Raw genomic sequence first — 17,326 nt, 5'->3', positions numbered from 1 at the left:
GAATGATTGGTGACTGAGAGTAGTGCCCTTATACCCCGCTGTGCCAGTGGGATAAGTCAAATGTCATTGAAGCAGATGCACACCTGCGTTGTCATTTTGTTTTTTAATTAACACATGATTTTCTATTCGAATACACTGGCTGTAAACCTAGCCCCGTATTTCTCATGCCCGATGTTATGCTATTTGTCCATTATAGCCAACAAGGACACCAACGCATCTCGTCCGACCGAGACACTTCTAAACACAAGACCGCCGGTGAATGACGGGGAGGAGAGCCCTTTAACCCCTGGCCATCTGGAACAATCAGCGTGGAATCGGAACTAAAACAATGGCTGGAGGGCGTATTCTTGACGGCGATCTATAAAATGCTGTATGTTTTGATGTTGGTTGGCCTACCCGCGCCGCCTCCTCCTCAGTGCACTGCTTGAACAACGCGACAATAAACGGTGTGCGTTTTCAGCTCCGTCGTCTCTGTTCATTATCTATTCATCCACGGCTCTGCCTCTGGCAGACCTGCACAGGACATAGGGTTTTGTGTGGAATTATAAGTGCCAGTGTCATCTGACTGAGAGAGAGAGAGAGAGAGAGAGAGAGAGAGAGAGAGAGAGAGAGAGAGAGAGAGAGAGAGAGAGAGAGAGAGAGAGAATCCTTGGCATACACACACGTCGGTGTCTCAATGTGAATTTGAGTGACAGGCTGGATTCTTGTGGAGACGAACGGAACGGATAAACCCATTTTCAGCATCTCACTCATTTGCGCGGAGAGCGGCTGGTGCCTGCTCGTCTGGATTGAGCATTTGACAGCGTCTCTTTCTGCTGGAGCTTGGCTTATCCACGCCGTCCCTGGTCGGGCATGGAGGGAGCCGAGATGAGCGCCTTTCGGAGGGGTAGTGGGGTGTTTCTGTTCGGGTTGTGTTGCGTACTAATGGGACTGTGGAGGCTCGGGGCCGCCTGCCCCGCGTCCTGCTCCTGCAGCGGGACCAGGATCGCCTGTGTGGATCAGGAGCGGAGTATCATGGCTTTTCCCGTGTTGCAGTCGGAGCTGGAGATGGACAACATTACCGACATGTGAGTCACTGTCCATGATCCATCACCGGACCCAACATACAGGCCTCGGCCTATGACAGCCTATGACAGATGTGTCTTCCACGAAACGAGTGCCTTTTGAGTCACTTTGATATTTTAAGTAGCAATTGTGCACCAATATTGAATCGTAAAAGCCTATTATATTACTTCAATTACCCTTTAATATAGACCACATGAGAATGCAATGCATCTGAATTGTGACATGTCCTTCCATGCACCCTCTATGACTTCTAGGAAGATTTGTATCCACATAATCCCAACATTTCTAAAACATGTCATCATCATTGTAAAGCTCTAGTTATGCTGTTTCTCAGACAGTCATTTCTGAAGATTATTATGTGATCCATTTACACCTGTCCCTCATTTTAAGGTAAACACTATTAAATGAACTGAACTCTCATTTTAATGTGGTGAAACTGTTCCTTTGTAATGCATCCTATAGTCAAACCACAGTGTAAAAGCAGGTGAGCTAGTTCTACTCTTTTGTTGGCCACGTTCTGGTGTTTTGTGAACATGTGCTTTTTATGACAGAATGTTAAAAGGAGGTGAAATCAGGTTACACTATTCAAAAGGCACACAATTGGTGGAATGACCAGACATAACCTTCCTAATCGGCACACAATAATGAGGTGAAAAAAGTTTATGCGTTTTAGGCTATCAATGAGTAGAATTGAAGGTTCAATCGAATGGCCAATTCTCAGTCAAAAGTTGGGCTATTTGAATTGGCTAATAAAACGTATTTTATATTTTTGAAGCAGTGATGTTAGGAAAATACATGTGTGTGTGTGTGTGTGTGTGAGAGAGAGAGAGAGAGAGAGAGAGAGAGAGAGAGAGAGAGTGTGTGTATGCGGGTACACGCGCTCGAGTGTGTATGTCGGTGTGAGAGCGGTGGGGACTACTGAACCGCGAGAGAGACTGTTGTGTTGCTATCGGTACCGATCGACGCTCCACGGTGGCTCCGGGTAGAGGTGTAGTCCTAATCCCGCAAATATTTGCAAGGACAATGGGCCCGAAAACCTACAATTATATATTCAGATTTGTTTTGCATCTATTTTGGGAAAAAAAATGAATTGGAGTAGACGAAATTCATTTCCCCACACGTTTCAGAGCTGAAGACAAACAGAGAATCAAAAGTAGAGCATTTGGAATGCTGAGGACATGATGTGAGCATCTCTTTGTCAAGACCATAGCATACCCTTTGATGCATAGCCTCTATTTCAAAACGTTTTATATTTTAACTTTATTTAACTAGGCAAGTCAGTTAAGAACAAAGTGGGTTAAATGGCTTGTTCAGGGGCAGAACGACAGATTTTTACCTTGTCAGCTCAACCTTTCGGTTACTGGCCCAACGGCCTAACCACTTGGCTACTTCGCGCTCTATTGCAAGGTTACTGTGTAAACATATGCAATGTTGTCCACAAAAAAATGTTTTGTTGATAAAATATTGAATAAATGTATTTATATGGAATAGAGGACTGTTAAAAATGACAAGAAGTTGACGACTGGAGTTAGGGCCTATCCTATATGTTGATAATCATCACTCCATTTGTGAAATTTGTATTTTCAAACTACCTTGACAAAAGTCTTCATCAAAAACACCCATCACGGAAAAACACCTAAACATTCATTGCTTGAAAGGGGCCTTACAGATAATTACATGTGTGGATAGGGTACAGAGATGAGGTAGTCATAAAAAAACTCCAAAAGTCTAAGCTTTTGGGGGTGGTTGGGGGGTGTCTACTAACCTGACATATGGAATTGTTTTAAGATGGTCATACCATGGATCCTTTAGCTTTAGGACCCCTGTAGGTGAGAAACAAAAGAAGAAACCCGCACACAGCTCTTGCAAGTATCACTGCTCTTTAACAAGGTTAAATATCTGCCATTTCCCCTATAGGTAAAAAAAAATCATCAGAAGGAATAAGGTTTTGAAGTGTCTGTCCTACATCTAGGAGATATAACAAAGATCAGGAAATATATATATTTTTTGGACATACAGTGCATTCGGAAAGTATTCAAACCCCTTGACTTTTTCCACATTTTTTTTACATTACAGCCTAATTCTAAAATGAATTAAATTGTTTTTTCCCCTCATCAATCTAATGACAAAGCATAAACAGTTTTTTATACATTTTTCAAATGTATAAAACATTTAAAAATGAAATATTACATTTACATAATTATTCAGACCCTTTACTTAGTATTTAGTGATTACAGCCTCGAGTCTTCTTGGGTATGACGCTACGAGCTTGGCACACATGTATTTCTCCCATTCTTCTCTGCAGATCATCTCAAGCTCTGTCAGGTTGGATGGGGAAAGTTGCTGCACAGATATTTTCAGGTCTCTCCAGAGATGTTAGATCAGGTTCAAATCCAAGTGGCTGATTATTTATTTAATCAGTTTTAGAATGAGGCTGTAACGTAACAAAACATGCTATCGTACACGTCAATCCAGAGCATCCCAAACATGCTCAATGGGTGACGTGTTTGGTTAGTATTCAAGCCATGGAAGAACTGGCACATTTTCAGATTCCAGGAATTGTGTACAGATCCATGTGACATGGGGCCAGTGCATTATCATGCTGAAACATGAGGTGATGGCGGTGGATGAATGGCACAACAATGGGACTCAGGATTTCATCATGGCATCTCTGACTATTCAAATTGCCATTGATAAAATGCAATTTTGTTGGTTGTCTGTAGCTTATGCCTGCCCATACCATAACCCCATTGCCACCATGTGGCACTCTGTTCACAACTTTGACAACAGCAAACCCCTCGCCTGGTACAGTTGAAACAGGGATTCATCCATAAAGAGCACACTTCTCCAGCATGCCAGTGGCCATCGAAGGTGAGCATTTGAAGTCGGTTACGACGCCGAACTGCAGTCAGGTCAAGAACCTGGTGAGGATGACGAGCATGTGGATGAGCTTCCCTGAGACAGTTTCTGACAGTTTATATAGAAATTATTCAGTTGTGCAAAACCACAGTTGTCCTGGTGGCTAGTCTCAGAGGATCCCGCAGGTGAATAAGCCGGGTGTCCTGGGCTAGCATGGTTACACGTGATCTGCGGTTGTGAGGCCGGTTGGACGTACTGCCCAAAAGACATTGGAGGTGGCTTATGGTAGAGAAATGAACATTACATTATCTGTCAACAGCTCTGGTGGACATTCCTGTAGTCAGCATGCCAATTTCATGCTCCTGCAATACTTGAGACATGTGTGCATTGTGTTGTGTGAAGAAACTGCACATTTTAGCACAGCCTTTTGATGTCCCCAGCACAAGTTTCACCTGTTCAATCATCATGCTGTTTAATCAGCTTCTTGATATGCCAAACCTGTTAAGTGGATGAATTATCTTGACAAAGGAGAAATGCCACTAACAAGGATGTAAACAAATTTGTGCCAAAAATCTGAGAGATATAAGTTTTTTTTGTGTTACCTCTGCTGCAGAGGATAAGTTCATTAGAGTTAACTACACCTCAGATTGTAGCGCAAATAAATGCTTCACAAAGTTCAAGTAACAGACACATCTCAAATTGCTGCAAAGAAACGACTACTTAAGGACATCAATAAGAAGAAGAGACTTGCTTGGGCCAAGAAACACAAGCAAAATCTGTCCTTTGGTCTGATGAGTCCAAATTTGAGATTTTTGGTTCCAACCGCTGTGACTTTGTGACATGCATAGTAGGTGAATGGATGATCTCCGTGTGTGTGGTTCCCACCGTGAAGCATTGAGAAGCAGGTGTGATGGTGTGGGTGTGCTTTTCTGGTGATATTGTCAGTGATTTATTTAGAATTTAAGGCACACTTAACCAGCATGGCTACCACAGCATTCTGCAGCGATCAACCATCCCATCTGGTTTGCGCTTAGTGGGACTTTCATTTGTTTGACCAAGAAGCAGAGTGATGGAGTGCTGCATCAGATGACCTGGCCCCACAATTACCTGACCTCAACCCAATTGAGATGGTTTGGGATGAGTTGGATGACAGTGTGAAGGAAAAGCAGCCAACAAGTGCTCACCATATGTGGGACCTCCTTCAAGACTGTTAGAAAAGCATTCCAGGTAAAGCTGGTTGAGATAATCTCAAGAGAGTGCAAAGCTGTCATCAAGGCAAAGGGTGGCTACTTTGAAAAATCTAAAATCTAAAATATATTTAGATTTGTTTCACACTTTTTTGTTACTACATGATCCCATATGTGTTATTTCATCAATCAATCAAATGTATTTATAAAGCCCTTTTTTCATTAGCATAAATCCATCCTAAACCCCCAAACAGCAAGCAATGCAGATGTAGAAACACAGCGGATAGGAAAACTCCATAGAAAGGCAGGAACCTCGGAAGAAACCTAGAGAGGAACCACGCTCTGAGGGGTGGCCAGTCCTCTTCTGGCTGTGCTGGGTGGAGATTATACGAGTACATGGCCATTTAAAGCCAGATTGTTCTTCAAGATGTTCAAACGTTCATAGATGACCAGCATAGTCAACTAATAATCACAGTGGTTGTGGAGCATGCAAGGAGTAAATATCAGTTGGCTTTTCATAGACTAGCATTCAGAGGTCGAGACAGCAGGTGCGGTAGAGAGAGAGAGAGAGTAGAAAACAACAGGTCCCGGACAAGGTAATGTAGCACGTCTGGTGAACAGGTCAGGGTTTATTATCCACAGGCAGAACAGGAGCAGCACTACGACCAGGTGGACTGGGGACAACCAGGAGTCATCAGGCCAGTTAGTCCTCAGGGATGATCCTAGGGCTCATGTCCTCCGGGAGGGAGAGAGGGAGAGAGAGAGAATTCGAGGGAACATACTTAAATTCACACAGGACACCAGATATGACAGGAGAATTACACCAGATATAACAGACTGACTCTAGCCCCCAGCACATACATTATTGCAGCATAGATACTGGAGACTGAGACGGGTGGGTCGGGGAACACTGTGGTCCCGACCGACAATACCCCCGGACAGGGCCAACCAGGCAGGATATAACCCCATCCACTATGCCAAAGCACAGCCCCAGCACCACTAGAGGGATATCAACAGACCACCAACTTACTACCATGAGACAACTTACTACCCACAAAGATCTCCTCCACCACGTGTGCCTGAGGGGGAGTGCAAAACCGGACAGGAAGATCACGTCTGTGACTCAGCCCACTCAAGTGACACACCCCTACAAAGGACAGCATGGAAGAGCACTAGTAAGCCAGTGACACAGCCCCGTAATAGGGTCAAAGGCAGAGAGGGGAGCCGGCCAGGCAGAGACAGCAAGGGCAGTTCGTCGCGCCAGTGCCTTGCCATTCACCTTCATACCCCTGGGCCAGACTACACTCAATCATAGGACCTACTGAAGAGATGGGACTTCAGTAATGACTTAAAGGTTGAGACCAAGTCTGCGTCTCTCACAGGGATAGTCAGACCATTCCATAAAAATGGAGCTCTATAGTAGAAAGCCCTGCTTCCAACTGTTTGCTGGAGTAATATGATCAACTTTTTTGGTTCTAGTCAGGATTCTAGCAGCCGTGTTTAGCACTAACTGAAGTTTATTTAGTGCTTTATCCAGATAGCCGGAGAGTAGAGCATTGCAGTAGTCTAATCTAGAAGTGACAACGTATGGATTAGCTTTTCTGCGTAATTTTTGGACAAAAAGTTTCATATTTTTGCAATGTTACGAAGATGTAAAAAAGGTGTCCTTGAAATATTATTGATATGTTCGTCAGAAGAGAAATCAGGGTCCAGAGTAACGCCAAGGTCCTTCACAATTTTATTTGAGACAACTGTACAACCATCAAGATTAATTGTCAGATCCAACTGCAGATCTCTTTGTTTCTTGGGACTTAGAACTAGCATCTCTGTTTTGTCCGAGTTTAAAAGTAAAACATTTGCCACCATCCACTTCCTTATGTCTGAAACACAGGCTTCCAGGGTAGGCAATTTTGGGGCTTCACCATGTTTCATCGAAATGTACAGCTGTGTGTAGTCCGCATAGCTGTGAAAGTTGGCATTGTGTTTCCGAATGACATCCCCAAGAGGTAAAATATATAGAGAAAACAATAGTGGTCCTAAAATGGAACCTTGAGGAACGCTGAAACTTACAATTGATTTGTCAGAGGACAAACCATCCACAGTGACTTACTGATATCTTTCCGATGGATAAGATCTAAACCAGGCAAGAACTAGTCCGTGTAGACCAATTAGAGTTTCTAATCTCTCCAAAAGAATGTGGTGATCGATGGTGTCAAAAGCAGCTCTAAGGTCTAGGAGAATGAGGACAGATGCCTTGGTCTGACACCATTAAAAGGTAATTTACCAACTTCACAAGTACAGTCTCAGAAATAAGATCCGGTCGAAACCCAGATTGAAGCATTTTGTATACATTATTTGTCTTCAGGAAGGGACAGTGAGTTCATAGTTTTGATGTCTTCACTATTATTCTACAATGTAGAAAAGAGTAAAAAATAAAGAAAAACCCTTGAATGAGGAGGTGTGTCCAAACTTTTTGACTGGTACTGTATATTTTATTTCACCCTTTTTCTGTACTCACAAACCTACTTCCATACTTCCATAACATTTTGAAACTGGTACCGGGTCATAGAACATTGTGGGGGTCATAGAACAAAACGAGTCTCCCCTTTCTATAGTCGGGTCATATTATTTTGTCGCCCAAACTGTTTGGATGCTGTAGTCAGAAGTTGGCACATTCACAGTACCGACTTCAGATGAGTCCTGTGGGGCATGTTGGGGTCGTGTTAGTTTGTAGGCCAAACCATTTTGGACGCTGCAGACGTTTTCACGAGAAGACCGATTTTCGGGATGTCTCCTGGTATGACAAACAGAGCTGTAGCTCTGCCACTTTCCACAGCAGATGTGAAAGGCTGACATAGGCTGATGCAGTGGATTGAGATGCAACTTATACGAACCCCCCCGATGTCTCTAGCTTTTAAAAATTATGTTAATTACGTTGGTCGCACGGGTACGTCGATCGACTCTTAAGGATGAATATCTGTTGAAATGTGTATCGGTTGTTCAGTGGGCCTGCTACTTCTGTTAACTAACCTATTTTTCCCAATTTCATTTTTGACAGATATATTGCAAACCAAAGTAGCTTCTCGTCCATCAATGACAAAGACCTGCATTATTACCGGAACCTCACGAATCTGTAAGTCTTTATGCTATGTGATGTCTTATACTTGCGGTCATGATGAGGTCTAGATTGTCAACTAGTGCAGTATGATCATGTTTTTGTGTGTATTTGCTTTGCAGAACTGTGACTAACAGCCGGCTTACCTATGTATCTCGACTGGCCTTCCAGAACAACCTCAAGCTTCAGTATCTGTGAGTGGCTTCTACAGGCCTAAGGCAACATTTATCTCAATGTGAAGGCCAAATTAGAGTTCTTACAAAAATAATTGTTGACTGTCAGACAGACAACCCATTGGGCAAAAACTGGTTGAATCAACATTGTTTCCATTTAATTTCAATCAAAAAATTATATGTGATAACATTGAATCAACATGGAAAACTGATTGGGTTTGAAAAAAGTCATGAAAGTAAGGGAATTTCATGTTTTTTCACTCAACTTTTAACCTAAATCCAATGACATGGTGGCATGTTTGGTTGATTTCACGTTGAATTCACATTAGTTAACAACTCAACAAAATGCAAATCAAAACTAGATGTTGAACTGACATCTGTGCCCCGGGGCAGTTGTTGGAATGGTTGTACAGTTTAGAATTTCTTTTGGATATTTTTTTCGCATTGTCAATAATGTTAATTCTGATTGACAGGAATTTGAAAGACAACAACCTGTCATCTCTGTCTTGGAGGATATTTCGACATTTAAACATATCAAATCTGTGAGTTGCTTTTTAAATCAACTGTATTCTGTCTAATACTCGTCTGACTCTGTCTCTGTCTTTCTCTCTTTCTCTCTTTCTCTCTCTCTCTCTCTTTCTCTCTCTCTCTCTCTACCTCTCTCTCCCTTTTTAACTTTCCCCCTCTTTCAGCAGTGTTTTATGTACCCCTGATTGACAATGTGTCATCATGGATCCCAAAAAACATCTGAGTGTGTGTGCGCGGATGTGCTCATCGGTTTGTGCTTGTGTTTGTGTCAGTGTCCGTGTGTGTGAATCGACACTCAGCGCTGTGTTTCTGTCTGTGTAGGATTCTTTCAGGGAACCCGCTGCACTGTTCCTGTGAGAACATATGGATGAAGCTGTGGCTGGGAGAGGAGGCCGATGCTCAGGACCTCCAATGTACAGCGGAGGGTGGCGGAAGGAAGCCCCTGACCAGGCTCAAGCTCCCTCACTGCAGTAATGTTCCCACTTGATTTGCTTTTTATTGAAAATGTATCCTTCCCGCCCTGATAATGACCCCCCCCCCTCATCCCCCCCATCCCCCTCCCGCCCCCTCTTATGTCAGAGCGGGCTTACTGTCAGAGACAGAGAGATAATGGTCATAATGGAGAGTGGGCAACACTGGACTTGGGAGATCCAGTATCAGCAGAGAGTACTTATGTCACGGACAGTCATTCTTTAAAGTGGCTCGCTTGGAACAACATGCCCTCGTTAGTCATACCCAGAGAGTCAACGCCCTTCCAACCCTAAACTCAATAGTTTTCGGGCATTGTTTACTTTACAGGCTTTCCGTAAGAGCTCATATTAAGATTCTAAGACGTAACTCATCTTGAGGTAAGAAAACAGTTAAGGTTGGGTGAAAATGTCAGAAACTATTTACTGGGCTTTGCTGAATTAAAGAAGATGTCCCTAGATTCACATGCTGTATCCTAATGTGAAATTTGCCCATTATGAGTACCCACAAACCAAAGCTGGTCTAGGACCAGTTTCCCCCTTCCACTCAGTAACTCTCACCAGTCTGTATTAACACAAATGAACCTGGGCCTGTACTAGTGTGCTCTGGGGTACAGAGGGGGCTATATAATGACATTGATAACACTTATTGATCCGGCTGCCCAGCCTCCACTCCATTAGGATGCTATTTTCACCTCCGCCACAGTTACGTGCGGGCCCCTGGAAAGACGGCAGGGGGACCCCGTTGTATGAAGACGACACACGGGAGAGGCCCCACATGTGTACGATGGCTGCCAGCCAGCCAGAAACACTGAGTACCCTGCAACCCCCTTTCTCTCAGTCATTCTCTCTGTCGTTCCCTCTCACTCTCTCTTGACCATCTCTCTCCCAGGGAATCTCTCCGCCGTTTTCAGTGAATCTCTCTGTTCATCTCTCCCCCCCCCCTCTCTCTCTCTCTCTATCATCCTGTACTATATGAGCTCTACTGCTCAGTGCTGTAGTTTTCATGTGTTGGATGCAGAGGTTATCTGACGCCAAGATATAGTCTTCACTGCTGCCTATCAGTATTTATATTGGAGATGTTGATGCTGATAGTTTTACTGGTGTCTAAAACTGGTTTAAACCAGTATACAACCATTGCAACCAGTTTAGCCCATGGGGTGTGTTGTTAAAGATGTACACATTGTAAAGGTATACTGTGCCAGCTGGCAGTGTTTGTAAGAGAGTTGCATAAGATGGTACGGGCTGATATTGCGCTCTGAGTGCTGAAATTAATAGTTTTCTGGGTTTTAGAATGATTGAGAGGGTTGCCATGCTGTTAAGAGTCTTGGCGACGTCCCTGAGTGGAGATAAGAGATCTGTCCATTTCATCAACCAGGACTTTCGACAGACATCGGCCCTTTTTCGCCAGACGCTCCCATGCCAATGACCACGGCTAAGAGGCAGCCAAGCTTCTGATTGGACACATAGTCAGGTCACAGTCAGGTCACAGTCCCCTCCCCTCCCCTCCAACGTCTGTTGTGTTGTTGTCTCCCTTTAGAGAGGCTCCAGACAGTGTCCAATCGATTTTATCGGAGTTGCGAGACACATGGAGTTGTAATCTGTGTGTGACCACTGCCGTGTGTGTGCTGTGATTTTTAACTAAGATGGCATTGAATCTCCCCTTCGTTGTCGTTGGCAGTGGTTCCCATGGCGACTCTGAGCCCGTCCAAGGTGATGGTGCAGGAGGGTGCTGATGTGGTGCTGACATGCAACACCTCCGGAGAGCCCTCTCCTGAGCTCATCTGGAAAATGACCCCACTCATCTCCTACTATGAGGTCAGTCACCACGACACCCCCCCACCAGAAAGCCCATGGCCCCGGCTCAAATTGGTCTCGGGTCAAAAGTAGTGCACTATATAGGGAATAGGGTACCATTTTAGACACACATATGAGTAGGTCCAGGAGTTTTACTGACCACATGACCTGACCATGGTCAAGTAAAACTCCTGGCCCTACCCATCAGCAGGTGCAAAAATAAGTGTTTCGTGGTCAAGTAAAACTCCTGGCCCAACCCATCAGCAGGTGCAAAAATAAGTGTTTCGTGGTCAAGTAAAACTCCTGGCCCAACCCATCAGCAGGTGCAAAAATAAGTGTTTCGTGGTCAAGTAAAACTCCTGGCCCAACCCATCAGCAGGTGCAAAAATAAGTGTTTCGTGGTCAAGTAAAACTCCTGGCCCAACCCATCAGCAGGTGCAAAAATAAGTGTTTCGTGGTCAAGTAAAACTCCTGGCCCAACCCATCAGCAGGTGCAAAAATAAGTGTTACGTGGTCAAGTAAAACTCCTGGCCCAACCCATCAGCAGGTGCAAAAATAAGTGTTACGTGGTCAAGTAAAACTCCTGGCCCAACCCATCAGCAGGTGCAAAAATAAGTGTTTTGTGGTCAAGTAAAACTCCTGGCCCAACCCATCAGCAGGTGCAAAAATAAGTGTTATTTATTTCAAGCTGGAATCTTTAATGGTGAAACTGCCACGTCTATTTGCAACATTACAACAGCAAATAAGTTACTGCAAACAATGAACACTGTTATTTCCCCTCTGACATCATTACAAATGCGGTAGAACAACAGAAATGTACTGCAATTTTCTTTGTACCACGTTGTGCGACGCTCCTCACCTCCCCTTCATCAACTAAAAATAAACGACAATGGCGGTGGTGCTGTTTGTCCTACTGAAGATTCCATCTTTAACAGTAAAGTTGATGAGAAGACTGGATCCAAAATATGCAAAAATGCAGAAAAATGCAGAAAATGTTTTCACAAAAATAATTAACTTGAAAAACAAACTTACTTGGCCAATAGCAAAATGACCTCAAGTTGAGGAGGACTAAGGCAAAACGTCTCAAACACAGGGCAAAACGTCTCAAACACAGGGCAAAACGTCTCAAACACAGGGCAAAAGGCCTATAAACTCACACACGTGAGTATATGACAGAGCTATAGCAACAGCTTGTTGCCTAGACAAGCAGCTGAATGAGGTGAACAGGGATCCTACCTCATCTGGCATATTGCAGATCTTTTAACACCACGGATTTGAACACCAATTATTCACTAGTATTGGCCTATAATGGTACTTGCTAATCTAGCTGTGTAACACCATTTGTTTAGTATAGGTTCTCATACAGAAGAGACAGTGTAAGAGACGATGTCAAAGAATCAACAACTACTAGGGAAGGATATCTGTTTATAAATGGTAAAGCATGATCTTACAATATCACTAACAACCAGCAACAGGTATTGTGTTGGCGAAAGAAATAGCTGTTGATGTGTTAAAGCATTGGTCATGTGGGTGAGATGGGTACCTGACTCACTGTGTCTCTGTGTGTTCTTCTGCAGATTGAGACCTCGGGCCAAGTGTCTGAGCTTCATCTCTATAACCTCTCCTCCCTGGACAACAACTGTAAGATCACCTGCAGTGCTGGGAACATTGTGGGAGAGAATGAGTCCACAGTCCTCCTCAACATCCTCTGTGAGTTCCAAACATGACTCACATCTCTAGGCAAGATTGGCGAAAGAATGAGAATAACACCTGCCTTAACTAGTTCCCCCTTCTTTTCTCCCCGTTATGGCTTCTCCTTCTATCTGTCTCACTCATTCACTCACTCGCTCCCTCACTCCCTCACCCCCTAACTCACTGTCTCTCTCTCTCTCTCTCTCTCTCTCTCTCTCTCTCAGTTCCCCCTAACATCAGTAAGTTGAGTGATGCCTACCAGGACCACCACTGGTGCATCCCATTCAGTATGTCTGGGAACCCAAAGCCCGAGCTCCGCTGGCTGTTAGACGGGGAGCCGGTCATTGAGGGACCCTACATCATGACCATGATCCATGACTTCTCTGAGAGGGAGTACCACGGCTGCCTGCAGCTGGATAGCCCCACACACATCAACAACGGACCGTACACCCTGCTGGCCAGCAACAAGTACGGACAGGACCGCAAGACCGTCAATGCCCACTTCATGCACAACCCCTTCGAGGGAGGTATGTGTTGTGTAGTGTAACCACTCTCTGAATCCCAATTAAACCCCTATCCCACTTGTATCATTCTGAGAGGATTGGATAGTCTGCAATATGGCAACAACTCCACCTGGCCTATCAAATGGTAAGATGGAGCTACAGTATTACCATATCGTTTACATCTATCTCCAATCCTCTCAGATCTACTGAAGTTATTAGGGGGAGGGGCTAGGGGTCAAATTGCACACTCAAATTGCACACTGAATTCCTAGAGAGCCGAGTGTCTGCACATTTTTAAAACTGTAATTATACTGAAAAAATGTAAATGCAACAAAATAAAAGATCCCAGAAATGTAACATGTGCACAAAAAGCATATTTCTCTCAAATTCTGTGCACAAATTTGTTTACATCCATGTTAGTGAGCATTTCTCCTTTGCCAAGATAATCCATCAAGCTGACATGTGTGGCATATCAAGAAGCTGATTAAACAGCATAATAATTACACAGGTGCACCTTGTGCTGGGGACAAAAAAAAAGGCCACTCTAAAATGTGCAGTTTTGTCACACCACAGAATGCCACAGATGTCTCAAGTTTTGAAGGCGTGTTCAATTGGCATGCTGATTGAAGGAAAGTCCACCCGAGCTCTTGCCAGAGAATGTAATGTTCATTTCTCTACCATAAGCCGCCTCCGACGTCGTTGTAGATCATTTTGCAGTACGCCCAACCGGCCTCACAACCGCAGACCATGTGTAACCACGGCAGCCCAGAACCTCCACATCCGGCTTCTTCACCTGCTGGGTCTGCTGAGACCAACCACCTGGACAGCTGATGAAACTGAGGAGTATTTCTGTCTGTAATAAAGCCCTTTTGTGGTGAAAAATGAATTCTGATTGGCTGGGCCTGGCTCCCGAGTGTGTGGGCCTATGCCCTCCCAGGCCCACCCATGGCTGCGACCCTGCCCAGCCATGTGAAATCCATAGATCAGGGCCCAAGGAATTTATTTCATTTGACTGATTTCCTTATGTGATCTGAAACTCAGTACAATCGTTGAAATTGTTGCATGTTGCGTTTATATTTTTGTTCAGTATATTTTCAATTGGTGTCCAATGAAGACCTACATTAGACAAGCAGGTGAGCGGAGTTCTTATCTAATCTATTACCTTTATTGATCAATCAAGTACTCTTTGTATTTTACTCAACAGGAACAGTGACAGAACCTCTTTACTATGGTGAGTTGCTGTTCAAATATTTACATGGAAAATTGACTGTCTAAATTACTGATTGAACTGTTTAGCAATAACCAATGTGCTTTCCTTTTATGATGTCCTGACACCTGAGGATTATTGACTTGAGAAAAGCTTTGGAAACTGATTTCTGAGCTTTGCGTTTTGTCTCATAAAATGTTAGTACTTTCTTTTCTCTTTTCTCTTTCCTCTCCTCATGTCACACTGTCTCTGGGCACCACAGACCCAACTACAGGTACAGTCACTGTCCCTTCACATGACCTATTCACAAAACAGAGCTTTCAAAGCACACAGGCCTATGTCACTCTGACACACTCATAGAGGGAACACTTTACTTGAAAGGGTACCTTCATAAAGGACTTCATAACCCAACCCATACATACTGCATTCATGAACAGCAATGTTTATGCCAACAACCACAAGCCATAATACAAAATATTCTTATTAAGTCCTTATGTAGGCACCCCTTCAACTAACGGGCAGACATATTTGGTCAACGACATTTGAAATGAGGGATACTTTAGCATCTGCTGTCTTCTCTTCTCTTCTCTTTGAAAACAGACGACACACCTCTAGATCCACCGGAAGACAGAGTTGCTGTAAGTCACACTCCAAGACACCTCGTTGAGCACTTGTTTTGTGTTTTGTGTTTTGTGTGAGCCTTAGAACTGTTCTGGGAGCTAAACATTTGTGTTTATATCCTATGTTTTAATGTCGTATGTTTCACCGGGACTATTGTTATTAATAGTACCATATAGTGTGTTTATAGATGACAGTATGTTTAAGTTTTATACATTTATATGTCATGTTTCTATATGATTGGTGTCATGTGTCTCGGTGCCAGTAGGCTACACGCTGCGGCACAATGTGTTTCAGAGTGAGCAGTGGTGGTCCTAGCTCAACAGCTGTGTCATTCCCTCAGGTGTACGTGGTCGTAGGGATTGCAGCCGTAGCCTTCACGGGTTTCCTCTTGATGCTGGTCATCCTAAAATTCGGGGGGAACTCAAAGTTTGGAATCAAAGGTACAGTAAGTCCCTTTACACTGAAAACTACTGTAACCAATGTCAATCGCTAGCATAGAAAGACCGGGGCTTTCTCTCAAATCTGAAATGGCAGCCTATTCCCTAAATAGTGCACTTCTCTTGGCACTGGCACTGCGTAGGATGTAGGGTGCCATTTGGGATAAAAGCATAGGGTGGGGTCTGAATGGTGGTAAAGAGCTGCTCAGATTTGCTGGTGAATAACATGCATGTGGATGTCAGTGATCCGTCTCAATGTCTCATTGTGTCTTGTTCCACACTAATCATCCCGCAAACCTTGCGCATCCTAAATAGGAAGAAAACGGTGCACTGTGGCCCACCTCTGTCTTTACTGATGTTGTAGTCTAACGCGAGTTGTTGTCCAACTTACCTAAGAGGATTTCGATACTAACCGACATGAGCAGAAACAGTGGAGGGGTCAACTCACTCTCACTCAAATCTCTTAGTTTGTACTAATACTGAACCAAACTGGAAAATGATATGAGGATCAAAGTGTGACTATGGTTTTCTAAAAGCACTTTTGAAAGCACTATCCTGAAATCCTCTCTCTGCAATGGATTGAATCTTGACCTGAGTGTGTATGAGTGTGCTTGGTTTTGATAAGATGGTCTATGGAGGAGTCTGGGAAGACCACAGCTGCCTTAGTATAGCCTGTTATTTTGACACTGATTGGTTTATTGCCCCTCTGAGGGTGACAGGTGTGAAAGAAAGCTGTAGAGGGACAGTGGTGGTGTCTCCTTTCTTCTGCGGAAGTGGAGGATGAGGTTCCACTGGAGGCGTCGATTGCTCTCCTCCCTCTCAGCGCCTTCCCTCGCAGTGCATTCGTGCATATGTGTACAATATGTGTGCATAAATGTCTGTGTGCATTTGTGTGTGCGCATGCGCATCTTAGTAGGGAGTTAGCTGGAGTTTCAGTGTCGCCCACACAGATGTTCACCTCGAGTCTCTCGCGCCTCACTACATTTCCTATCCTTTCCTTTCTGATGGAGGAAGTGACACTACTGTCACTCAAAAGCATGATCCACACTAAAAGCAAACACTTTCACTTTTAGACACACACACACACACACACACACACACACACACACACACACACACACACACACACACACACACACACACACACACACACACACACACACACACACACACACACACACACACACACACACACACACACACACACACACACACACACACACACACACACACACACACACACACACACACACACACACACACACACACACACACACAAAGGTGTACATGGTTGCATGCATTTTTCATATCATCCTGCAACTGCTCTTCTGTGACATGGCGTACAGTAAGGATCGGAGATACTGTATTTTACTCTATACTGCCTATGTGTGTGTAGATTTAGGTTTTATGATATTTTACAGTTTGTGAGAGTCAATATGAATGTGTGCGTGTCCAGAGTGTTAAGGAGTCAGATGTCTGTGTTACCAACAAAATGTTGTGTCTGTAAAGATAGAATAAGTCCTAAGAAAAAAATCTGTGATGGTCGTCAGAGAAAAGCCATTGTCAGGTATTGGTGAAATGTCCTTTCTAAATCTGTTTGTTTGCCAAAATACATTTAAATTAGAACATCTGTCTGAACACTTGGAATTGGTCTTTACAAATATGTCGTTTCATG

At 43.8% G+C, this 17,326-nt stretch overlaps 1 protein-coding gene across 2 annotated transcripts in view; it reads left to right on the top strand.

Moving 5' to 3' along the window:
• Positions 1 to 249: 249 nt before the first annotated feature.
• Positions 250 to 17,326, top strand: part of LOC135514336 (BDNF/NT-3 growth factors receptor-like) — a 93,292-nt gene continuing 76,215 nt past the window's right edge. For both annotated transcript variants that reach the window (XM_064937752.1, XM_064937751.1), the window contains exons 1-12: positions 250 to 1,067; positions 8,170 to 8,244; positions 8,349 to 8,420; positions 8,873 to 8,941; positions 9,249 to 9,397; positions 11,076 to 11,212; positions 12,769 to 12,901; positions 13,108 to 13,410; positions 14,591 to 14,617; positions 14,856 to 14,867; positions 15,194 to 15,231; positions 15,555 to 15,654. In XM_064937752.1, the coding sequence (XP_064793824.1) occupies positions 853 to 1,067; positions 8,170 to 8,244; positions 8,349 to 8,420; positions 8,873 to 8,941; positions 9,249 to 9,397; positions 11,076 to 11,212; positions 12,769 to 12,901; positions 13,108 to 13,410; positions 14,591 to 14,617; positions 14,856 to 14,867; positions 15,194 to 15,231; positions 15,555 to 15,654 (1,330 nt within the window). In that variant the 5' untranslated portion in view covers positions 250 to 852. The remainder of the gene's footprint in view (positions 1,068 to 8,169; positions 8,245 to 8,348; positions 8,421 to 8,872; positions 8,942 to 9,248; positions 9,398 to 11,075; positions 11,213 to 12,768; positions 12,902 to 13,107; positions 13,411 to 14,590; positions 14,618 to 14,855; positions 14,868 to 15,193; positions 15,232 to 15,554; positions 15,655 to 17,326) is intronic.

The sequence above is a fragment of the Oncorhynchus masou genome, chromosome 25 (assembly GCF_036934945.1).
Source record: "Oncorhynchus masou masou isolate Uvic2021 chromosome 25, UVic_Omas_1.1, whole genome shotgun sequence".
NCBI lineage: Eukaryota > Metazoa > Chordata > Actinopteri > Salmoniformes > Salmonidae > Oncorhynchus > Oncorhynchus masou.
This window is presented reverse-complemented; position numbering and strand designations above follow the sequence as displayed.